Source organism: Somniosus microcephalus, chromosome 12, assembly GCF_052327205.1.
Source record: "Somniosus microcephalus isolate GS21.2 chromosome 12, FLI_Smic_1.0, whole genome shotgun sequence".
NCBI classification, from domain to species: domain Eukaryota; kingdom Metazoa; phylum Chordata; class Chondrichthyes; order Squaliformes; family Somniosidae; genus Somniosus; species Somniosus microcephalus.
The window spans coordinates 199295879-199322065 of record NC_140998.1 but is presented as its reverse complement, the minus strand read 5'-3'; the positions used below and the strand labels follow the sequence as shown (position 1 = coordinate 199322065).

Genomic DNA, 26187 nt, shown 5'->3' with positions numbered 1-26187 from the left:
GCACCGGCCGTTGTGCTGTGGGCCCGCATGGGATTCCGATCCTGGGCCTCCTCCAACTGCCGGCGCGCAGTGCTCGCGTATCCCAGGGGCGCAGTTAGTTCGAAGCGTCCCCTGGGATCACGTGGGCCATGGAGAGCCAATGGTAGCAGGGAATCTCTTTTCATAGATTTGACAGGAAGACCTGTCAGATCTATGAATTAGAGATCGGCCCCAAAACATAAATAAAACTTCAAATAAATAAATAAAAAATCACATTTTTAAACTAACTGTAAATTATATAAAATAACTATTTTACACAGTAATTTAAATGAATGAAAAAATTAATTACAGTTTTGAACGGGGCTAAAAATAAAATTAGCTTTCTTTAAAGTATTTAAAAATAATAAACCTGTGGAAAAAATGTTTTAATTTTACTTAATTCACCAATTACCTTGTTAAAAGCAGGCCTTGTGACTGATTTTTAAACGTGTAGCTGCTGGAGACTTACCCTCCCGGAGAAACCTGCAAAATAAACGGAAGTTCCAGGCGTACGCGCTGCCTCTCCAGCGCACGCGTTCGACCTGTGAACCCCTTCCTTGAAGGGAATGGAAGTTCCGGTTTCCCGCGCATACGCAGTGCATGCACGAAACTGGCACTTTCGTTGGCCCTACGGGTGAGTACCGAGCACACACTCACCCGTGGGGACCCGAACTTCTGGCCCATTATTGTTTTAAATTGTTTTTTATATGTTTTAACGGGGTTAAAAACAAACTTACCCTTTGGACAGGGTTATTAATGTAGAAAAGAATTTCACGGACATTCGCTGGGCTGAAGTTGGGCAAATAGCGCAACTATCCCGGGGATGCAGAGGATCTGTCAAGAGGATTCTTGACAGATCGCAAGTTCTGGGTTTTCGCGCATGCGCTTCGCATGCCTAAACCTGGGACTTGCGCACCCCCTACAGGTGCGTGCACATGTTGTACACACCCATAGGGATCGCAAATTACTGCCCAATATATATAGTATTAGAATTTAATGCCAATATGTAAAACAACACAGCAACAGAAAAACATGTTTTAATTAATCATTGTATTACTTAGAGTTTACAGCCCAGAAACAGGCCATTTGTTCTAACAGATCAATGCCGGTGTTTATGCTGCACAGGAGCCACATCCCACCCAACCTGATCGAACCCTATCGGCATATTCTTCCATTTCTTTCTCCCTCATGTTCATATCCAGCTTCCCCTGAAATGCATCTAAGCTTTTCCATCAACTACTCCATGTGGCAGCAAGTTCCATATTCTCGCCATTCTCTGGATAAAGAATTTTCTCCTGAATTCCCCACTGGATTTTTTGGTGACTATCTTATTTTTATGGCCCTTGGTTTTTGGTCTGCCCCACAGATGTAGAAGACTTATTTTCTACATCTACCTTATCAAACATCTTTCAGAATTTTAATGACCTCTATCAGGTTACCCATCAGCCTTCTCTATTCTAGAGAAAAGATCCCGAGACGATTCTGTCTTCCTTGATAATTATAACCTCTCAGTTCTGGCATCACCATTGTAAATCTTTTTTTTACGTTCCCCAGGGCCTCCCTGTCCTTTTTTATAATATGGAGAACAGAACTCTGCACACGGCTTCAAATGTGGTGTAAGCAAGGCTCTATGCAATTTTTACAAAGCCTCCATGATTTTCAATTCTATTCCTCTAGGAATTAACCCAAAGCTTTGTTAGCAGTATATCTGTTTAGACTTAGAGAAGGTGCAATGTTGAAACCTGGATTTGTTCTGTGCTGGTTTCCAATATATTGAACAATATTTATTGCCTCTCTTCTTTTTGTGACAAAAGATCAAAATTCAGCTGCGGTAAGTTTCAATCGTTTATATATATATTATTACTGTTGTAAAACTAAGGTGAACTGATGGCTGATTATCAATGGTGCAAGAGCGGGTGGGGTGAGAGAGAAAGGCAGGGAAATGACTGACTGTTGGAAATAAGGAATGTCAGACAATATTAGCTGAATCTAGCCAACCCATCCGCCTCCTAAAGCAAGGATCAGCTCCGGAAAGAATGGCATACCAGCCATAAATTGTCACGGTTGTACTCTACAGAGTTCACAATAATATCCCAGCAACCACTCACCGGACAGAACCCATAGAGCTCATCACACAGACTCTCAACCCGAATATTTCATGAAATGTTTGGAAAAAAGATTTTAGTCTGCATCCGGGGACTTTCATATCCAGCGGTAACACATTTAACCCCCATTTAATGTACGTGATATAATATTTGTTGGAAATCAAACTATAGTAACACCATACAAGTCTCAACTGGTATTAACTATGGCCTAGAAATTGGGTTTTGGCGCAGCGACGGCTTTAGCGCCGGAAGTTAGTGCCGGAGCTAAGTCGCGCTGGGCGGGCCAAAAATTCACTAGTTCTGCGCCCAAACGGCTGCCGGCACTGCTGAAAGCTGTTTGCGCCTGAAAACTGGCGCTACGCGCTGAATTGCGGCGCTATTCTGGCGCTGCGGCGCCCGCTGCGGTGCGGCAGGTTCGGGAAGTGCAGGCCTCCTCCTTCCCTTAAGGAAGAGCTGCCTGCACCCGGCCGCGGCCCGCGAAAATCATTGTAAAAATGAGCCCGGCACCTCGGACAAGTGCCGGGCTTGCATCTGTCCCGGGGGGGGGGGGAGAAGTCCGGGGAGGGAGCTGTGGCCAGGCGGCCGGCGGGAAAGCGGCCGGCCGCCGCGAGGCCTTTAATGCGCCAGCGCAAAGTCCAGTAAGGCACCTCTGCCAGAACGTTGCTTGCGGCTGCCACGGGCGAGGCGGCCGCAAGTCAATTTCGGAGTTCGGGCGGGTTACCATGGCAACCGGGATGCTGCGCACACCGATGACGTCATCGGTGCCGGCGCAGCGCTAACGGCCTAACGCCGATTTAGGGACCCACTCAATTTCCAAACTGGCCATAACTCCGGTGCTAGGCCCTCTAGCGCCTCAAAAGCGGCGCTAAGCCTACCGAATTTCTAGGCCATATACTTTAAAGCACCAATCTCCAAAGTGGAGCGCATTCATTCTACAGTCTCTGGCCTAGAAATTCAGTTCGGACGCTATTGCGGCGCTAAAGTCGGGCGCTCGGCAAATTTAGCGGCCGCCGGAAAGTGCAGGCGAGCTCGCCGAAATTCAGTAGATTTGGCCAACTTTTTGGCCGAGCGCTGCAAAAGGCGTTGGAACCCTGTGTTCAGGCGCTAATCCGGCGATGCAGCCTGATAACGCCGATTCCGGGCGCAGCGCAGGTGCGATCATGTGGTGAGTGTCAGCAGACACCCTGACGCCGGCCAGCTCTTAAAGGGGGAAGGGTCAACTTTGACTGCAGCCACGCCCTGCATGCTGTAGCCCTGCAACTAGGCCTCAGGACTGGTTGTGTACCAAATCAACGCCTGGAGGTCATGGAGAGGGCCCGTGAAAGAGCCCAGCGGTTCTCTGAGCATGCGCTGGGTGTGCTCCTTCATGGGGTACGCAAGAGAAGACGGGTCGTGTGCCCGGCTAGTGGCAGGAAGGCTCCCAGGAGCCAGTTCAGGGAGGCGTGGACCAAAATTGCCCGGAGGGTCTCCTCCAACTCCGATGTTCCCAGGAGTGCGGACCAGTGCCGCAAGAAATACAATGACCTATGTCGGCTGGTCAAGGTGAGTACCCTTTCAAGTGTCCCCCTCATCCTTGCATGTGCACCTCCCATTAGGGCCAAAGGGACATCCAAGGTCTAATGCCCAGCCCTGCTGCCGCTGCAATGGCACTTGCATGTTAATCAATAGCTCTTTCTGCACTTACCACACTGTGCAAGCTATTCCACCATGGGAGGCCTCACACACAGCAACAGGGCACCACACTGTGCAAGCTATTCCACCATGGGAGGCCTCACACACAGCAACAGGGCACCACACTGTGCAAGCTATTCCACCATGGGAGGCCTCACACACAACAACGGGGCACCACACTGTACTTAGACGCCCTCCTTTCTCTTGCAGGCCAAGCTGGCGAGGAACGCCAGGAGCCTGCGTGTCACTGGTGGAGGCCCTCGCGATTACCAGGAGCTAACGGTTCTGGAAGAGAGGGTGGCCCGACTGCTGCGTCACCCGGTGATTGGGCCTGTGGCGCTCGGCGACGCCGACCCTATACTGGAACCCACTGGTAAGGACAGGACCGGGTGCACCTCTCTCCTTGCCCTCGCGCATCAGATCTACATCCTTCCCCACTGGCCGAAAAATGCGCATAATGCACCAGTGCGGCCTCCCTCGCTGTCGGCCTGTCCTCACTCTAAAGCTACACTTGTGCCTTCCTGCTTTCAGCTGGTGAGGAGGAGGTGCTCCCTGAAGCCCAGACAGCCAGGCCCTCGGAGGAGGAGGACGTCGAGGAGCAGCAGGAAGGCGCCACCTCGGGGGAACCCTCCTCCGCTCCAGGAGATGGCAATGAAGGGGAGACGTCTGGCATGCCGGAGAGCCAGGGGGAGGCGGGGGAGGGGAGCCCCGAACCTGGTCCCAGTGGCATGGACGCACACGGCAAGGCTCCGGCGGCACACCAGCCTTCTGCCCAGAGGGGGAGGCGGTGGAGGGGAGGGCAGAACCTGGTCCCAGTGGCGTGGCCACACGCGGCAAGGCTCCGGCAGCATGCCAACCTTCTGGCCAGAGGGTGGAGGCGCCCTCCAGTCCGGACTCGGACGTCGCCCAGGAGGTGCGCCTCCTGGACGAGATGTCGGCGGCGTCAGAGCGGCGGCACGTCGAAATCATGGGGGTGGTGGCACAGATGCCTCACGCCATCGAAAGCCTCGCACAATGTGTGGTGGCTTTTGGCCAATCCCAGGCCAGGGGCCTAGAGCAATTCGCAGCAGCGCACGCCAGGGGGGTGGAGCTCCTTGTGGCAGCGCATGAGAGGGGGGTGCAACAACTCGAGGCAGCGCAGCACGCCAGTCGCCAGCTGAGAGGTGCTGTGCAGACAATGGCACTGCAGATGCGGGCACATGCCGGCGCAGTTGGGGCACTGACTTCTGCCACCCTCGCACTGGTGCGGAGGCATCGCCAGGCCAGCCGCCGCCCTGCTGCCGCACACCGGTCTGGCGACCAACAGTTTGGCGCGCTTGCTCCCCGGCCAGGCCACCCGAGTGCACTTGTGTCTGGCGACCAGCGCGCGCCTGGCATCACCCACCTTGTCCCCATTGGTGCAGGCGAGCCTGCCACTCCCCCAGCCAGGGTGCAAGGAGCTGCTGCAGGCAGTGAAGAGGGCCACCCACAGCTGCAGCAGCCACCAGCCGGCCCCTCCCGGGCCCGCCCTCGTGTAGGCCGACCCCCAAGGGCATCTGGCGAGACGCCTTGTCGCCCTGAAGATCCTTCCCCCAGCCTCGCCACAGCCTCACGGCCCAGCTTGAGGCGCAGCAGCAGGACGGGCCGGGGCAAAAGACGGCTGTCGACAGACTCGCCCTCTCGCCACACCGAATAGAGTGTGTTGAGCGAGGGTTTGGGTGATGCGGGGGCTTCTGTTCTGGGGGGCATTATGTGGTTTGGTTTTATGGGGGTGTTTGTGTTGTGGGGGGGGCTTGTTTTTGTTAGGCCAGTGAGGAAGGCCATTTGGATGGTGATGTTTTGTTAGTCCTCCCCAGGTTTTGGGAGTGACAGAAGTTTGTGACTGTTTTTTGGGGGTCTTCTCTGTTTTGCTCTTCCATGTGGGAAGGGCCCTGAGTTTTTGAAATAAAGATGTTTATTTATTCACCATGTGCAGGTGTCATGTTTCAAGTGGTTGTTGGGTTAACCGGCTGAGGGCTTGCGGAGCAGCTGCGTTCAGTGGCCCAGGCCATTCCCTGACAGGGGGCCTAGAAGTGTCGAGCAATAAGCCCCCGGCGGACGGCCCTTGGACCTTGTCGCTCCCTCCTGGCCTGGTGCTCCTCCTCCTCAGGGTCCTCCTGCTCGTCCTCCTGAGGTGGTGGGGCAATGTCAGGTGGCAGTGCCTGAGTCCTGCGGATAGCCAGGTTGTGGAGCATGCAGCACACCACGACGAACTGGGAGACTCTATCCGGTGAATACTGAAGAGACCCGCCCGAACGATCCAGGCAACGGAACCGTTGCTTGAGGACGCCTATCGTTTGCTCTATTAGGTTCCTTGTGGCTTGATGGCTTTCGGTGTATGCCAGCTCCGCTGGGGTCCTGGGCACGCGGAGCGGGGTCATGAGCCATCTGCACAAAGGGTAGCCCTTGTCCCCGATAAGCCATCCCCTTGGTGGAGGCTGTGCCTGGAACATGTCAGCCACAGTAGTCTGGCGCAGGATAAAGGCATCGTGGCTGCTTCCTGGGAAGCGGGCATTGACAGCTAGGATGCGCTGCCTGTGGTCACACACCAGCTGCACATTTAGGGAATGGTAGCCCTTCCGGTTGTGGTATTGCTCGGCATTGTGGATAGGTGCCCGCATAGCCACATGCGTGCAGTCAATGGCGCCCTGCACCATGGGGAAGCCCGCGATCCTGGCAAATCCGACTGCACGCTGCTCCTGCTTGTGTTGGGTCATGGGGAAGGAGATGAATTGGTGCCTCCTCGCGAAAAGTGCTTTGGTGACCTGTCGGATGCAGCGATGCGCGGCGAACTGGGAGATGTTCGCAATGTCCCCAGCAGCGGCTGGGAAGGAGCCGCTTGCATAAAAGCTGAGAGCCACCGTGACCTTCACTTCCACCGAGAGAGACGCCCTGGACATGAGCTGTGGCTGCAAATCTGCATGAAGCAGCTGGCAGATCTCTCCAACCACCTCCCTTCTGAAGCGCAGCCTCTTAACACAATGCGCCGCAGTCATGGTGAGATATGAGACCTGCTCCCGGTATTGCCTGACTGGGTAAGGCCTATGTTGGCGACGCCTAATGGCCCCTCTGCGTCTAGGCATGCCTGGCCCTCTCTCAAAGTGTCTGCGAGCCCTTCGCACAAAATGTAGCAACTGAGGGTTGGCCCCCCATGCAGCCCCCATTACAAAGTTCCAAACAGCAAAATCACAAGGATGCAAATGTCAAAGCACTGGCTAGAAGCCAAAAATACCTCTCCTATGGTGTCCGAAATCAGTAATCTCTGTGCCTTGCTCTCTGTGCAGAAATCCAAACCAGTCAAGTCATTGCAGCGAAATGGCTGGCTTTTATGGGTGAGTGGATGTGCCCTTTAATTAGCGCTCCCCGAATCCCACAGGGCCTCTGTTGAGTTCCATTTCACAGTTCTTAGCAGCGCCACGCCCACATCGGCCGGGCGCCACTGAATTTCCGGTTTGGGGCGCACAAACGGCGTTGCACGACGGAATGACGTCATAAGATGCGCGCGCAGCTGAGCGGGCGCTAACACTTTGCGCCGGCGCTAAAGCCCAGCTGAATTTCGGCGTAGGCGCAGATCCGGCGGTGCCCGGGCGCTAAGTGGATAGCGCCGGAAATCTGGCGCTAACGGCTGGCGCAAACAGCTGAATTTCTAGGCCTCTGTTTCTCTCCCGTCTCCCCTAACTAGTCGCATTATTTATATGCAATTCAGAGATCATACCATAGACATTAGCCACTGTGTTACACATTAACACTCAATTGTAGGAGAAGTATCTCACTCAAAGTCCTGTAGCTTCAACCCTAATATCTCCTTCAGTATGGAAATCTGAATTTGTTCAAATCTGCCTCCATATGGATCACAATGCCAATATTAAACGAACATAAGAAATAAGAGCAAGAGTAGTTCATAAGGCCCCTCCAGCCTGCTCCACCATTCAATAAGATTATGGCTGATATTCGACTTCAACTCCAATTTCCCGCGCAATCCCCATATCCCTTCATTCCCTTAGAGTCTAAAAATCGATCTATCTCAGCCTTGAATATATTCAACGACTCAGCATCAACAGCCCTCTGGAGTAGAGAATTCCAACGATTCACAACCCTCTGAGTGAAATCATTTCTCCTGCTCTCAGTCTTAAATGGCCAACCGTTATCCTGAGACTATGGGCTAGAAATTCACTTTGGGCCCGCCAGCTGGTTTGCGCCCAAAAGTTACCGCTGCGCGCGGAGCCACGTGCACCCGCCGGAAATTCAGTTCAGCGCCCCAAGTCGAAGCCGGCCGCAATTCAAGGGTGTGGCCGCCCCCACTTGGGGCGCTGAAACTGAATTTTGGCACGCTAGGTGCTGCAGCACCACCCGCTGTGGAGCGGCAGGCTGCGGTACTGCAGGCCTTCCTCCTTCTCTTAAGGGGGAGGTGCCTGCAACTCCGAGATCGCCGCTCGCTGGTGCCGGCAAATGAGCCCAGCACCACGGAGAAGTGCCGGGCTCCCGGAAAGCAGCCGGCAATGCCGCGGGGGGGGGGTGGAGGAGGCCGGGGAAGGAGGTGCGGGCAGGCGGCCGCCGAAAAAGCGGCCGGCCGCACCTCCGCCTTAACTCGTCCCAATAAGGCTGCAGGACGGCCCCGGTTGCTGAACGTCATTTGCGGCCGCTGCGGAAGAGGTGGCCGCAACTAAACATGGGGGTCGGGCCGGTAGCGGGGCGGAACCGGGGCACTGCGCACACCGATGACGTCATCGGTGTCGGCGCAGCGCTACCGGCTACCGCCGCCATTAACGCAGCGCTGAATATCAGCGCAAGCTCCTCTAGTGGCGCAGAAGCCCTCTTTGGGCGGAAACTGGGCGCAAAGCCCACTGAATTTCTCGGCCTATGTCCCCTAGTTCTGGACTCTGCAGCCAGTGGAAACAACCTCTCAGCATCTACCCTGTCAATCCTCCTCAGTACCTATATGTTTCAATGAGATCACCACTCATTCTTCTAAACTCCAGAGTGTATATGCCCAATCTACTCAATCTTTCCTCACAGGAACACATTCTCATTCCAGGAATCAATCTAGTGAAGCTTAGTTGCAGCCCCTCCAAGGGAAGTATATCCTTGCTCATGTACGAAGACCAAAACTGTGCACAGTACTCCAGGTGTGGTCTCACCAAAGCCCTGTACAATTGTAGCAAGACTTCCTCAATCTTGTACTCCAACCCCCTTGTAATAAAGACCAACATACCACTTGCCTTCCTAATTACTTGCTCTACCTGCATGTTAACATTATTTGTTTCGTGTGCAATGACACCCAATTCCCCCTGAATACATACATTTAATATTTTCTCACCATTTAAAAAGAACACTTTTTTAATTCTTCCTATTGACGTGAATAACCTCACACTTCCCCACATTAAACTCCATCTGCCAGCTATTTCCTCATCGCTTAGCCTGTCTATATCCTTTTGCAGACTCTCTGTGCTCTCCACACAACTTACAGTCCTTTGTATAGAAACATAGAGATAGGAACAGGAGTAGGCCATTCGGCCCTTCGAGCCTGCTCCGCCATTCAATGAGATCATGGCTGATCTTCGTCTGAGATCATAGCTGATCTTACCCGTTCAGTACCCCGTCCCCGCCTTTTCTCCGTAACCCTTAATCCCCTTAGCCTTCAGAAATATATCCAATTCTCTCTTGAAAATATTTATTGAATTAGCCTTCACAGCCCTCTGTGGCAGGGAATTCCACAGGCTCACCACTCTTTGAGTGAAGAAATTCTTCCTCATCTCTGTTTTAAATGACTGTGGCCCCTGGTTCTGTGCTCCCCGGCCATTGGAAACATTCTCTCTGAATTCAGCCTGTCCAGGCCTGCCATAATTTTATATGTTTCGATGAGATCCCCTCTCAATCTTCTAAACTCCAGTGAGTACAAGCCCAAACTATTTAATCTCTCTTCGTAGGTCATTCCCGCCATTCCAGGTATCAGCCTGGTGAATCGCCGTTGCACTCTTTCCATGGCAAGAACATCCTTCCGCAGATGGGGCGACCAAAACTGTACACAATACTCCAGATGCGGTCTCACCAGCACCTTGTACAGCTGTAGTAAGGTATCCCTATTCCTATACTCGAACCCCCTTGATATGAAGGCCAACATACCATTTGCCTTCTTAATCGCCTGTTGCACCTGCATGCTCTCCTTCAGTGACTGGTGCACAAGAACACCCAGGTCCCTCTGCACTTCCCCATCTCCCAATCTATTGCCATTTAGATAATAATCTACCCTCCTGTTTTTACCCCCAAAGTGGATAACCTCGCATTTATCCACATTATAGTGCATCTGCCACGTATCCGCCCATTCCCCCAACCTGTCCAAATCGCACTGTAGCCTCCTGACATCCTCATCAGAGCCCACCCCTCCTCCTAGTTTAGTGTCGTCAGCGAATTTGGAAATATTGCATCCAATTCCCTGATCCAGATCATTTATATATATTGTGAACAGCTGGGGTCCCAGGACAGATCCTTGCGGCACCCCGCTGGTCACTGCCTGCCACTCCGAAAACGAGCCGTTTATTCCAACTCTCTGTTTTCTATCCGCCAGCCAGTTCTCTATCCACGTTAATACTTTGCCCCCAATCCCATGAGCCTTAATTTTGCATGATAATCTTTTGTGTGGAACCTTATCGAAGGCTTTCTGGAAGTCAAGGTACACCACATCCACTGGCTCTCCCCCATCTATTTTACCAGTTACTTCCTCAAAAAATTCCAGCAGATTAGTCAAACACGATTTACCCTTTGTAAATCCATGTTGACTCTGTCCGATCCTTTCCCCATTTGTCAAGTGCTCCGCTATTTTATCCTTAATAATGGACTCTAGCATTTTGCCCACAACCGATGTAAGGCTTACTGGTCTATAATTCCCTGCTTTCTCTCTACCCCCCTTTTTAAATATTGGGGTAACATTAGCTACCCTCCAATCCACGGGTACTGTTCCCGAGTCAATGGAGTTCCGGAAGATGATCCTTAGAGCATCTGCTATCTCCAGGGCCACCTCCTTAAGTACCCTAGGATGTAGTTTATCAGGCCCCGGGGATTTGTCGGCCTTCAGTCCCCTCAACTTACCCAACACCATATCCCTAGAGATACTAATTTCTGTCAGCTCCTCCCTCTCATTAGTCCCTATGTTTGCCGATATTCCTGGGAGGTTATTTGTGTCCTCCTTTGTGAATACAGAACCAAAGTATGAGTTTAATTGGTCTGCCATTTCCTTATTCTCCATTATATATTCTCCCGAATCGGACTGCAACGGACCGACTTGGGATTTTACCAGTCTTTTCCTCCTGATATACCGATAAAAGCTTTTGCAGTCTGTCTTTATGTTTGCTGCAAGTTTACTTTCGTATTCTATTTTCCCCTTCCTGATTAATCCCTTTGTCCTCTTTTGCTGTATCCTGTACTGCCCCCAATCTTCCGGTCTGGTGCTTTTTTTTGCCAGTTGATATGCCCTTTTTTTTGATTTTATGCTGTCCCTAATTTCCCTCGTTATCCACGGTTGAGTCACCTTTTTAGGTTTATTTTTATGCCAAACCGGTATAAACATGTTCTGGAATTCTTCCATTCTATCTTTGAATGCTTGCCATTGTCTCTCCACTGTCAATCCCCCCAGAAACACCACCCAATCAATCTTACCCAATTCCCGTCTCATACCCTCGTAATTCCCTTTATTTAAGTTCTGGACCTTAGTCTCTGATTCAATTTCCTCACTCTCCATCTCGACTGAGAGCTCGATCATATTATGATCGCTCTGACCCAAGGGGCCTCGTACAAGAAGATTGCTGATAAGTCCCTTCTCATTGCACAATACCCAGTCTAAAATGGCCTGATCTCGAGTCGGCTCCTCGACATATTGGTCCAGATAACCGTCCCGAAAACATTCCAGGAATTCCTCCTCCTCAGAATTTTTACTAATTTGGGTAGTCCAATCAATATGTAAATTAAAGTCACCCATGATGACAGCTGTGCTCTTATCGCACGCCTCTCTAATTTCCCTTTTTATGCCTTCCCTCACCTCCATATTACTATTTGGAGGCCTATATATCACACCCACTAACGTTTTCCTCCCCTTGCTATTTCTCATTTCTACCCATACAGATTCCGTTTCATCCGAGTTAATATCCTTCCTTTCCATTGCATTAATCCCCTCCTTTACCAGCAATGCTACCCCACCTCCCCTACCTTTTTGCCGATCCTTCCTAAATATTGTATATCCCTGGATGTTAAGTTCCCAGCCTTGCCCACCATGCAGCCACGTTTCTGTAATCCCAATCAAATCATACTTGTTTACCTCTATTTCCACAACTAATTCATCCACCTTGTTCCTAATGCTTCTAGCATTAAGATACAAAGCCTTCAGGCTTGCTTTTTTCACACTCTCATTATGAATTAGTTTGGCCCTTTGTGTTTCTCTCCTTTGCTTATTGCTTCTCACCTTTCTACCATCTATTTCTGACTTCATATGACTTCCCTCTTTTCCACTACCTAGGTTCCCATCCCCCTGCCAAATTAGTTTAAATCCTCCCGAACCGCCCTAGAAAATATTACCCCGAGGACATCGGCTCCCTCACAGTTCAGGTGTAGACCGTCCCCTTGGTACAGGTCACTCCTCCCCAAGAACTGGTTCCAATGCCTCAAGAATTTAAATCCCTCTCCCTTGCACCACTGCTCAAGCCACGTATTTAGCTTATCTATCTTACTCTCTCTAAACTTATTAGCTCGTGGCACTGGTAGCAATCCAGAGATTACTACCTTTGAGGTCCTACTTTTCAATTTAGCTCCTAACTCCCTAAATTCAGCTTGTAGGACCTCCTCCCTCTTTTTACCTACATCGTTGGTACCTACATGTACCACGACAACTGGCTGATCCCCCTCCCCCTTCAGAATGCTCTGCACCCGCTCCGAGACATCCTTGACCCTTGCACCAGGGAGGCAACATACCATCTTGGAGTCTCGGTCTCGGCCACAGAAACTCCTATCTATCCCCCTTACAATTGAATCCCCTATCACTATAGCCCTATCCCTCTTTTTCCCACCCTTCTGTGCAGCAGAGCCAGTCATGGTGCCCTGAACCTGGCTGCTGGTGCCTTCCCCTGATAAGTCATCTCCCACAACAGTACCCAAAACGGTGAACCTGTTTTGGAGGGAGATGACCGCAGGTGACTCCTGCACTACCTTCCTGCCTTTACCCTGCCTTTTGGTCACCCATTTACTGTCTGAGCTAGCCTTTACCTGCGGTGTGACCAACTCACTGAATGTGCTATCCACAACATCCTCAGCATCGCGTATGCTCCAGAGTGAGTCCATTCGCAGCTCCAGCGCCGCCATGCGGTCCGCTAGGAGCTGCAGCTGGACACACTTCCTGCACACATAGTTGGAGACATTACACTCGGTCCCTTTATCTACGTCATTAATGTAGATTGTAAATAGCTGAGGCCCAAACACTGATCCTTGCAGCACACCAATGGTAACAGCCTCCCAACAGGAAAACTACATGTTTATTTGTTCTCTCTGTTTTCTGTCCTTTAACCAATTCTCTATCCCCGCTAATATATTATCTCCAACCCCATGACCCCTATCTTCTGTAGCAGCCTTTCGTATGGCACATTAATGAATGCCTTTTGAAATCCAAATACACTACATCCACTGGTTCCCCTTTATCTATCCTGCTGGTTACATCCTCGAAAACTCTGATAGATTTGTCAAACATGATTTTCCCCTTCTTAAAACCATGTTGACTCTGCCTAATCATATTATGATTTTCTAGGGCCCTGTTACCACTTCCTTAATAATGGATTCCAGCATTTTCCCGATGAGCATTGTCAGGCTAACTGGCCTGTCGTTCCCTGTTTTCTCTCTCCCTCCTTTCTTGAATAGCTGTGTTACTTTTGCTGCCATCCAATCCTCTGGGACCGTGCCACAATCTGGGGAGATTTTGAAGCTCACAACCAATACATCCACTATCTCCGCAGCAGTTCCTTTTAGTACCATAGGATATAGGCCATCAGGCCTAGGGGATTTGTTGAATTTTACTCCTGTTAAATTCTACAGTACTTTTTCTCCACTGATCTTCATTACTTGAAGTTCCTCACTCTCATTAGACCAGTGGCTCCCCACTATTTCTGGTATGTTTCTTCTGTCTTCTACTGTGAAGACAGATACAATATATTAGTTTCACATCTCTTCCCTTTCCTTAGTCCCATTATAATTTATCCTGTCTCAGCCCCTAAAGCACCCACGTTTACTTTCGCTACTCGCTTCCTTTTTATTTACACGTGGAAGTTCTTACAATCTGTTTTTATATTTCGTGCTAATTTACTCTTATATTCTATATTCACCCTCTTTATCATTTTTGGCCATCCTTTGCTGGTTTCTAAAACTCTCCCAATCCTCATTCTTACTATTCTTATTGGCAACATCATAAGCCTTTTCTTTTAATGTAATAGTACCTCTTTAGTTAGCCATGGATGGATCACATTTCCCATGGAGTTTTTATTTCTCAATGGAACGTATATTCGTTGAGAATTATGAAATATTTTTAAATGTTTACCATTGCTTATCATAACATTTAATCTAATTTCCCAATCTATCTTAGCCAACTGGCCTCTCATGCCTATATAATTGGCTTTGCTTACATTTAATACTCCAGTTTCTTACTTAAGTACATCACTCTCAAAGTGAATGTGAAATTCCATCATATTATGATCACTATTCCCCAGAGGATCCCTTACTATGAGATTACTAATTAACCCTGTCTCATTACACAAAACAAGATCTAAAATAGCCTCTTCCCTGGCTGGTTCCACGACATATTGTTCTAGGAATCAGTCTCAAATGCAATTCATCAACCCGTCCTCCAACCTGCCTTTGCCAATTTGATTTCTCCAGTCTATATGAAGATTAAAGTCCTCCACGGTTATTGCATTACCTTTGTTGCAAGCTCCTCTTACTTCTTGATTAATAAATACACTGTCCGACAGTATTGCTACTAGGTGGCGTGCTATATACTATTCCCACCACTATTTTCTGCAGATTTTTATTTGTTATCTCCACCCATACTGATTCTATTTCCTGCTTTTCTGAGCCAAGATCCTTTTTCACTACTGTCCTTATGTCATCCTTTATTATCAGGCTCATCTTCCCTTCCTTTTCTATTTTGTCAGTCTTTTTGAAATGTCAAGTGTCCTGGAATATATATTTCCCAATCTTGGTCACCATGCAACCACATCTCTGTAATTGTTATTAGATCAAAGCCATTCATCTCTATTTGTGCCATTAATTCCTCTATCTTGTTACGAATTCTTCGTGCATTCAGATACAGTGCGTTTAATGTTAACTTTTTACTATTTTTCTCTTATTCACTGATGCACTTTCACCATTAGACTCTCTGTCCATTCCTGTCACACTCTGCCTTTCCTTACCCAAATCACTGCCCTGCTCTATGGCCTTCTCTTTTCTCTTCAGATTTATAAATGTACTTTCTCCTGAACCCTCCCCACTTTATTAGTTCAAAATACTCTCTACAGCCCTAGTCATTCGATTCGATGGGACACTGGCCCCAGCCCGTTTTAAGTTGGAGCCCGTCCCAATGGAACAGCTCCCTCTTTCTGAAGTACTGGTGCCAGTGCCCCTTTAATCGAAACCACTTCCTCCCACATCACTCTTTGAACCACGCATTCAACTTTCTGATCGGCTTGACTTATGCCAATTTGCGCGATGCTCAGGTACTGATCCATAGATCATTACCTTTGAGAATACCAGCGGTGTAATTGTCCTGATGTGGGGTTTCCAGTGGTTTGTTCGGTAATAATGAATGTCAGCTATGTATATCCTGTTTGGGGCGTGTTCCTGTGCCACAATCCTTTTTATCTCAATTCAACGCCCAGTTTTTAATCTCTCATTTTCATGATAAAGTATTCGACTTACAGAAGTGTATTGTGATTGGGGCATTTTTGGTTAAGTAATCCTCTTCTCACTATGTGTAAGGACGTGGTAAATGGCGTTGTGGAGATTTATTTTCATCATTTCCCACAAAATTGTGAGAAAACTGATTCTGATGTCACTGAGACCTGCTGCAGGTTTTCTAAGAAGGGACGCGCAGTGCATCAAATGAGACCTGGGGGTGTGTGTACAAGGTGGCAGGACAAGTTGAGAAGGCTGCTAAAAAAGCACATGGGACCCTTGGCTTTATTAATAGAGGAATACAAAAGCAAGGCGGTTATGCTGAACATTTATAAAACATTGGTGAGGCCTCAGCTGGAGCATTGTGGCCTATTCCGGGCACCACCCTTCAGGAAGGAAGTCTGTGCCTTGGAGAGGGTGCAGAGGATATTTACCCGAATAGTAACAGGAATGAGGGCCTTCAGTAATGTGGAGAGACTAGAGAAGCTGGGGTTGTTATCCTCAGAGCAGAGAAGGCTAAGGGGAGATTTAAAGGGGTGTTGAAAATGATGCAGGATTTTGATAGAATAAACAAGGAAAAACTGTTTCCAGTGGCAGAAGTGGCAGCTTTAAGGTAATTTTCAAAAGAACCAGAGGCAAGATGAAGAGAATGTTATTTTATGCAGTGAGTTATTATGATCTGGATTGAGTTATTATGATCTGGAGTGCATTAGCTGAAAGATGCTGGAAGCAGATTCAATAATAACATTCAGAAGGGATTTGGATAAATATTTGAAGGTGAATGTGAAGCCGGCACAAGCACGGTGGGCCGAATAGCCTCCTTCTGTGTGGTTTCATTCCATGATTCTATGATATCAAGTTGCTGTTTTAACTTTCAAAATAATCTGACAGTACATCAGGGCACTTGAAATGTTCCGATTGCCTTGTTGCCGTTCCATTGGTAATCTAATAATGGCCCAGAAATTCGGGTCAGGGGCTTCCCACGGATGCAAGCCCCCGACCTGCACTTACCTTGTGCACTGGCAGTTGAGCTGTAGGGCCCCGTGGAATTGCGCTCCGGGGCCTGGCCCAGCTGCCTGCGTGCAGTGCTTGCGTGTCCCAGGGGCGTAATTAGTTCGATGCGTCCCCTGGGATCACGTGGCCTGTGGGCAGCCAATCGGTGCAAGGAAAAGCCCATTCATAAGTAGTGACAGGAAGACCTGTCAAAACTTATAAATACTACGGCCCTAAAATAGTAGTAAACCTTCAAATAAATTTTAAAAAATCATCACACTTTTTAAATAAACTATAAATTACATTAAATAACTATTTTAAACAATAATTTAAATTTTTGAAAAAAGTAATTTTATATTCTAACGGGGCTAAAAATAAACTTACCTTGCTTCAAAGTATTTAAAAATAATAAACCTGTGGAAAAGGGCAGCACAGTGGCATAGTGGTTAGCACTGTTGCCTCACAGCGCCAGAGACCCGGGTTCGAATCCGGCCTCAGGTGACTGTCTCTGTGGAGTTTGCACATTCTCCCCGTGTTTGCGTGGGTTTTCTCCGGGTGCTCCGGTTTCCTCCCACAGTCCAAAGATGTGCGGGTTAGGATGATTGGCTATGATAAATTGACCCTTAGTGTTAGGGGATCGGGTGGGATATGTGTCGGTGCAGGCTCGATGGGCCGAAATGGCCTCTATCTGCACTGTGGGGTTTCTGTGATCTGTGAAAAAATGTTTTAATTTTAACTAATTGGCCACTTACCTTTTAAAATGCAGGCCTGGTTTTTACATTTCTAAAATCTAAAGACTTACCCTCACAGAAAAACCTGTAAAAAAAACGTAAGTTCAAAGCGCACGCGCAGACTCCCGCGCGCACGCGTTCGACCTCTGAACCCCTGCTTTCAGAGGAATGGAAGTGCCAGTTTCCCACGCATGCGCAGTGCATGCAAGAAACCGGCACTTCCATCGGGCCCACGCGTGAGTAGCCCATGCGTACTCACCCGTGGAGACCCGAATTTCTGGGCCAATAATTTAGCTAAAAGTTTGAAATAAAAATGAGTTCCACTTAAATGAGAAAGTTTCACCTGAAGTTATGGATAACCCGAATATTCAATCCACCTTCCTGTTCTTCAGGTGCAGAATAATGAGGACAATTATGCAACAATTAACCTGGATGCACTCGGCAAACCCGGAAAAGGTGTCAAGCGATCAGCAGAAGCCACCGTTTACGCCGAGGTTAAACCAAACTAGTTGGATGTTGCCATGGATTAACGCTTGTCACTGTTTGCATGGCTCCGGGTTGAGAATCTCTCAGAGTTATTGCCAGTTAGAATTAACGCTGCTTTACTGTAAGATGGGCAGAGTCATTGCTGAGTGGACATTGGGTGTTGCAAAGTGGGAAACGTGTTTCTAATGAAGACTTTACGATTTTGCTACATACAACCCACAGAGTGAAATCTTCCTCTCCCTGCCCGCCATGTGTTGGTTATATCGTACACATAACAGGAGCGTTCCTATGTTCATTATTTACAGTGAAATTGTAAAACTGTCCTCACAGAATCGATTTGAAGTCTTCTACACTTAGTTTTCTCTTGCGCCAGTTGGCAAGTGTGTGAAACCAAGCCATCTGCTTCTGTGCCATTCCCGTCAGTTTCATTCTAATGGGAGTCCCCAATCTGGTCCTTCTCTTTCCCTCCCACCTGTACGTTTCCGCACAGATCATTGTGTCAGGGCAGTCATTACGCTAACTAGGCTAAAGACAGTGTGAAAATAGCAAACACCGGTCCTTATTTCAACTGTAGCCGAAGGTGAGACTGAGTTGGTCGGTGCCTGAAAATGGAGTGTTATCACTGAGCACCAAGTTTCTGCCGGCTTTCTGTTGCCTGTGTTGTGGGTAAGGGCAGTTAGGTTGATGGCCAGAGCGCCCGTCTGGTTCCTGCAGGGCACCATTTTGAAGATTCAATTTGGAATTTAATGATGTACAAAGAATCATAGAATCTAACAGCACAGAAGGAGGCCACTCGGCCCGTCGTGCCTGTGCCGGTTATTTTGAAGAGCTTTCCAATTTAGTGACACATCCCAGCTTTTTACACATAACCATGCAATTAGTGCCCTTCAAACACATATCCAATTGCGTTTTGAAATTTAAAATGCATTCTGAACCAATCAACTGACTGCTTCCCTCATTTCCTGTGTGTTGGGTCGTGCTGTGAGCAAAATGGCTGCCCTGCTTGTCGACATCAAATAAATGACCACACTTCAAAAATGATATATGGGGGTTGTTGCAGCACCTTGACTGGAGTTGATGAGACACTCTATAAATGCTAACCCTTCATTTCAGCCTGCTTTCCCCATCTAGCTTGGTAACCTCCCTTCCACGATTAGGTGGTCTGTAGCCTACACCTATTAGTGTGATTGATCCTTTTTTATATCTCTTATCTCTATCCACATGGATTGTATTTCTGTCTTGATGATGGATGAGTCACTTTTTTCTACCGACATTACGTCATCTCTATTAAATACAGCGACTCCAACTCCCCTTTCTCCCCCTCTATCTTTTCCAAATACCCTGCAATGTTTAATTCCAAATCCTGATTTTTCTGAATCAATTTCTCTGTAATCCCCACTCTGTCTGGTTCCTCGCAACGCATTATTACCTCCAGCTCCCCTTTTTTATTATGGACACTGTGTGCATTGTTGTACAGACAATTTAATGCATCTTTAATAACAGTTCCTCTCACTTTCTCGAGGCGAACTTATTCCAGTAACGCACCCTACCCACTGAAATGGAAATCATCTAACTCAACCTCCAAAAACCCACCCCTACTGTGACACGAACTGTCCACTGCTGCCTCCTGAATACAAGAAGGCCCACCTCTGGTTATTCAAATCGCTGGCCCCCACCCACTGTCCACTGACAACACAATCAGCTGCTCAACACTCTCCATGGTAATATAAGATCAGTCAACCGTACTCCCATTCCTTCGTCAATATAAACTCCCTTCCATTTGCCTCTCGCTCCTTGTTCTCTGCCTCTAAAATTAATCCTTCCCACTGCTCAACTCCCAATCCACTCCCCTACTCCTCACGCTCCACTGTTCCTCCCCACCTCCTGCAATCCGAAGATCCGTCCCTCTTTTTCATGGCCGTTTCTAAATTACTCTGCAATGTTCCTCCATGATTTCGACTTTCCCATCTCCCCTATCACGTCCTCCATCTTCACTTTTGCCCCCTCGTCCACCCCACGCCGTCCTTTCCTCTTTACTCTTCTGCCCTTTCCACTCCTACACCCACTTATTTCCCATATACATCCCCTCTTCGACTCGACGCCCACCCTCTTTCTACATCTCAGCCGCCCCACTCCTCCTCTCTCTTCTTCTCGCTACCTATCCCTTCCAATTCACGACACTTCCATCCTGTCTGCAGTCTCAGGTGGGCTTGAAAGATCCCACGGCACTTATTCAATGAAGAGCAGTAGAGTTATCCCATGTGTCCCGGGCCAATATTTATCCCTTAATAAACATCCCTCAAACAGTTTATCTGGTCATCATGTGATTGCTGTTTGTGGCAGCTTCCTGTTCACAAATAGGCTGCTGCGTTTCCTGCATTACAACAGTACGTACACTTCAGAAATACTGCATTTGCGGTAAAGCGTTTTGTGACATCCTGAGGTGGTGAAATGTGCTCTATAAAAACAAGTCTTTCTTTTTTAAAACCTCTCTTCTCCCTTCATTTCCTCTGGTTCCTCTCCACCTTTCTCAGCGCCTCCTGTCTCCTAACTTTCCCTTTTTCTCGTCACTTCCATTCTTCTGTGCTCCCTCCGGCTCTTCCCTCCTCTCCATCCCTCCGTTGCCCTTCCCCCTCCTCCCTTTCCCATTTAAAGCCTCACCTCAAAACCCTTCTGGCCTCCTTTCCTCTACCGCTCCCCCATATCTACGCTGTTTGTAATGTTTAGTTTATATCTGATAGTATTTTGCTTTTGAGATGGATTTCATAGGTGGATGAGCTGGTTGCTAAGCAACCTCCTTTCTTCTCTGGTTCACAACAACACGTGTCGAGTAAGCAGGAGACTTTGCAGAGGATTATACGGAACAGACTGTATTGACAGGTTAAGGTGACCAGTCTTAACTGTATACAGAGAGTGAATTTAGCGGTTTCTATATCTTTCGTGTACACTCTGACAAACTGTTGAAAACCATACTCCTTTATACACCATATATTTTGACCACATCAAAGGAAAATGGTAAAATGACGTATCTATTTCCCAAATCCTCAGGAAACAGACTATCTATGTAAACATGTTGTTTACCTCAGAACCATTGCTCTTAAATGAGACTTTCTGATGTAACATGTTTATTTAATGTTTTACAGTGTTTTTGGGGTGATCTCCATTCATATATTTGACAGGTCTACCTGTGAAGTGCATGAAGGGAGATTCCCTTCTTTGATTGGTTCCCCATGGCACACGTGATCCCAGGGAAGCTTCCGAACCGCCTGCGCCTCTGGGATACGTGGGCACTGCAAATTTTGAGTTGGAGAGGCCCAGGAGCGGAAGTATAGGCGCATTGGGAGCCCTCAGGTAAGTCCATAGATTTTATTCCAGGTCGGAGGCCTCCGCGTGCGGGAAGCCTCTGATCGGGAAATATGGCCCATTGTTAATTATCCGTCAGTCCTCTGGCAATACACCTTCTTATAATGAAATATTAAACATGATGGGTGATGTCATCACTAACATGTATTCCCTTACTCAAGCAATGCCTTCTTCTCAGGACACTTCTAAGTCATCCTGTTTATATCTTGGAAAGCCTGACAAGGCATTCATTTTACGACACTTCCAGGAAAACCTGTTGCTTTCAGATACAAAGCAGTTTGACTGTTAAACTTTTAACTTTCACGATGTCCAACAGTGCTCAGTAGCTGTGTATTATCCTCAATGCCCACCACATCAGGTGAACACCGATATTCCACTCCTCCAATATGTCAGATGATTGGCAACATTTTTTGTCCTCATGAGACTTTTGTCTTTCATCATAGCTTTGAAATTACCATGTTAGATATTAGAGTGGCCAGCTTTACTGCCTTTCGATGACGTAGCTTTGAATGCCACTACATCGTACTAATGAACTAATTTCTTTACAAGTGGTTCTGGAGTCTTGCACATCCCCGATTTGAATCGCTCCACCATTGGTGTCCGTGCCGACAGCTGCCAATGCCCTGAGCTGTGGAATTCCCTCCCAAAACCTCTCCGCCTCTCTATGGCCGGGAAATTGGACCTGTTTGCGCTGGTGTTTCAGGCCGGTTTGGAAGAAAAATGGGCTAAAAATTGGAGAGAGCTGAAAACTTGCAGTGCCACTGCAGGTCAGAGTTCATGGCCACCGAAATTAATGGAGCTCGCAGGAGTGCGAAATTGGTGCTGGTTGCTAATTAACGTTAGCCTAGCGCTAAACTTACCGTGCAAGGCCGCCTTTCCTGGCGTTAGTCTCAGCCGGAAGCCCAATGTAGCGTGGCCACAGCGTCATTGCAGCAAGAACAATCTTCTCTTAAAGCAAGGCTGTCATTTTAGAAAACAGTGCAGTTCCTTAAAGAGGAACTGCCTTCTAAAATAAAAATCTTTTTAAAATAATCAATTTTTTTCACTTACAGCTCAACTACCTTCTGAAAAAGAGAAACATTAAAAAGAATTCCCAAATGCCAGTCTTCAGCTTTTAAAAATGACTGGCCATCCAAAACAAATAAATGGGAAAAGTGCTTCAGCACGCACACAAATGGCTTCGCAAGCCAGGGAATGGCACCCAGGGTCTCACAGGCAGCACTCCAGCTTTTTGCAGGGCATCAACACTGAACATAGGAACATAGGAACAGGGGTAGACCATTTATCCCCTCGAGGCTGTTCCTCCATTCGATGACATCATGGCTAAGCAGCGACCTAACACAATATACCTGCCTTTGGCCCATGTCCCTTTATACAATTGGTTAACAAAAAGCTATCAATCGCCGATTTAAAATTAACAATTGATCTAGCATCAATTTCAATTTGTGGAAGAGTGTTCCAAACTTCTACCACCCTTTGTGTGTAGAACTGTCTCCTAATTTCACTCCTGAAAGGTATGGTTCTAATTTTTACACTATGCCGCGTAATCCTAGCGTCCCAAACCAACAGAAATAGTTTATCTCTATTTACCCCATCTTTTCCCCTTAATATACTGATAACTTCAATCAGTTCACCCTTTTACATTCTAAATTCTAGGAAATACAACCCGAACTTGTGTAATGTCTCCTCGTAATTTAACCCTGGAATTTCGGGTATCATTCTGGTAAACCTATGCTGCACTCCCTCCAAGGCCAATATATCCTTCCTAATGTATGGTGCCCAGAACTGCTCACAGTGCTCCAGGTGTGGTCTAACCAGGGTCTTGTATAGCTGCAGCACAACTTCTGCTCAATTGTACGCTAGTCCTCTAGATATAAAGGTCAGAATCCCATTAGCCTTTTTGAGTATTTTCTGTACCTTGTAGGGGTCGCAAAATCCCCTCAGCCCCCGAAGATCGGGAAATATTAATCCACATCGTGGATGAAGACCTGTGTGATTTAAATTGTCTCTGGGTTGGACAATGTTTTAAAACATACCCAGAACCGCAAAAGGCTGCGCTAAAAAGCTCATAAGCTGGGCAGCACTTGGACACTGGAATCAAAGAACTTTGTGAAAAGCGCACACTTTAAGATTGTACATTTTATTAAAAGATGTACTCTTGAGTTTTGAACTGTTAAAAATGGCTGAACAGACCTCATGGAAACAGAATTTAAAAGGACAGACAGGCTGTTAGCATATGAAACAGACAAGCTGTTAGCATATGAAAAAGCTCAGCGCTGTCCTGTAATGGGTTTGAATGGAGCCCGAGCTGTCAGTCACCCTGTGGTATTGGGCGGGTCCGGTAACCTACAAGCTGTTTGTTTACACTGGGGAGTAGCCCGTTTGAATCAGCCAATCATCGGACAACAAGCACACTAGGTTGTTTACACACATCCATTCACTGAAATTGACTCTAAGATCAAATGCTTGAAACTGCCAGCATGAACAAAGGGTCTTTGTTTGCTAACCACTCAAGACTGTCAATCAATTGCGGTTCCAGATGACCACAGGACAATGCTTTGTTTACAAAGCAATTGAATGCTATTAGCATTTGTTTGTATATCAAGTGGACACATCCAAACTGAGGAGGAACCGTTTAAATGAATGGGAGAACACCTTCAAACCACTGCAGCTTTATTCGAAAGCCATCACAGACAATGGACACATTTAAACTGCAACTTTATCCAAACCCATCCCAGACAAGTGGACAGATTGGATCTCTTTTGTTTTAGCCCAGAAACATCAGATCTGGGCGGGCCCCCAAAAAAAGGGGTATAAAAGATAGCTTCCCAGAAGCATCTCTCTCTTCTCTTTTACTCTTTGGACTGCAGGTGAGCAAGGCTTCTGACCCACTAGCAAGACAATCTAGTGAGAAGTAAAGGGGTGGTAATTTAAGGGAACTGTTGCTAAGATGCTAACAGTCCAAAGATGTGCGGGTTAGGTTGATTGGCCATGATAAAAAATTGGCCCTTATTGTTAGGGGGGATTAAATACGTGGGGTTAAGGGGTTACGGGGATAGGGCTTTGGTGGGATGGTTGTCGGTGTAGGGACCGGATGCTAGGGTTTGGATGATCAGCCATGATCTCGTTGAATGGCGGAGCAGGCTCGAAGGGCCGAATGGCCTAATCCTGCTCCTATCTTCTATGTTTCTATGTTTCTATTGTAAGATTAACATTGTAGCCATTTATCCCTCATTTTGCCATCTGCCTTCCTCTGTTAAGCAATTTTACCGTGATTACTTTGATCGTGTGGTGTAGTTTGTTTAGTTTTAATAAAATTTGACTTTCTTGCATCCAGACCATTTGTCCAATTTAAATATATTGTAGGAGTCTGTGCACTCCTAGCAAAGAATCTATAAACTCACTAGCAGTTAACAAACTGAGTTTAATGTACTGAAACTTTACAAAACAAGAAAATGCAGGAGAAGCTCTAAACAGGTCTATTCACTATCACTCCACACGAGGACTGGCTGGAAACGCCCTCTACCTCTGACGTCATGATGTCATCACGTTTCCCGCCGTTGGGGACGTCACATGACCCACGTGATGACGTCATCGCGTCACATCGCGATTTTGTCGCTCTAGCTCTGTTTAACCAGAGCCAACATTAAAAGGTAATAAACATGATTAAAGGCAATTTTACAAGTCACTGTGAGAGTCTCTTAGTGGCTTTGCCACATACGCCCCCCAAGAATTGTCTTTAACGAGAAGAGTCAATCGCTGAGGAGATCGGACAAGTCTGTCAGACCGACTCCTAAATTCCCGGAGGGGAAAACGCTGAGCAGGCGGTGAGCTGGCAGGTAACACGGCGCTGTCAGGTGTAGCGGCAGCCGGTGGCCGGCTGCAGCGCGGAGGCTGCACCAGCTCAATCGGTCGTTCGAGGTCCAGGTGCGCAGACTTAAGGCGATCGACAGAGATGTGATCAGGCTTGCCCCTGACGTCGATCATGAAACTCTTGTCCCCTGCCTGCAAAACCTGGAAGGGCCCTGCATAAGGAGGTGCGAGCGGGGTACGATGGCCGTCTTGGCGCACAAAAACGAATTTGGCCTTCGACAACTCCCCCGGGACGTTGGACGAAGGCAAACCGTGCTGTGAGGTCGGAACTGGGCGGAAACAGCGGGCCGCATCCTGGTGGGTCTCTCTTTGCCTGGCTGTGGACCATGGCCGCGTAGGGGATGGCAGGAATTCACCCGGAACTCGAAGCGGTTGCCCGTAAACCATCTCCGCCGCCGCCGACTGGAGATCTTCCTTCAGCGCCGTGCGGAGTCCTAACATCACCCACGGCAGTTTGTCTACCCAGGATGCATCCAGAAGGCTGACCCGCTTGCACAAGCCATTTGCTTGCGCGTGATAGGCCATAGTGTGGTGGAGTTTAACGCCCAACACAGAAACCACCTCATTCCACAGTTCAGATGAAAATTGCCGCCAACGATCCGACGAAATATCCACAGGGACACCAAACCGTTCTACCAATGATGAAACAAAAGCTCGAGCAACATCCACAGAGGCGGTGGATATCATGGAGACTGCCTCCGGCCACCTCGTGGTGCAATCCACCATTGTCAAAAGGTACTTAAAGCCCCGGGACGGTGGAAGTGGGCCCACTAAGTCAATGTGAATGTGATCAAATCGCCACTCCGGAACCTCGAAGATGGCGAGCGGGGCCCTGACATGCTGCACCTTGGCCCATTGGCAAACAACACAAGTGTTCGCCCAGTCTCTGACGTCTTTGCGTATTCCTCTCCATACGAATTTGGAGACCAGCAGCTTTTGCGACGTCTGCACTCCAGGATGCGATAGGCCATGTATGGCATCGAAAACAGCTCGGCGCCATTTAGACGGAA

The 26187-nt window shown here is 48.0% G+C and overlaps 1 protein-coding gene across 1 annotated transcript in view; it reads left to right on the top strand.

The window, feature by feature from the left end:
* The window catches only part of LOC147109876 (uncharacterized), a 58819-nt gene extending 34179 nt beyond the window's left edge, over positions 1 to 24640 (top strand). Inside the window, exons 8-9 of the mRNA XM_086002414.1 lie at positions 3152 to 3165; positions 17848 to 24640. Coding sequence (XP_085858540.1) covers positions 3152 to 3165; positions 17848 to 17964 — 131 coding nt within the window. The 3' untranslated portion in view covers positions 17965 to 24640. The remainder of the gene's footprint in view (positions 1 to 3151; positions 3166 to 17847) is intronic.
* Positions 24641 to 26187: the final 1547 nt, after the last annotated feature.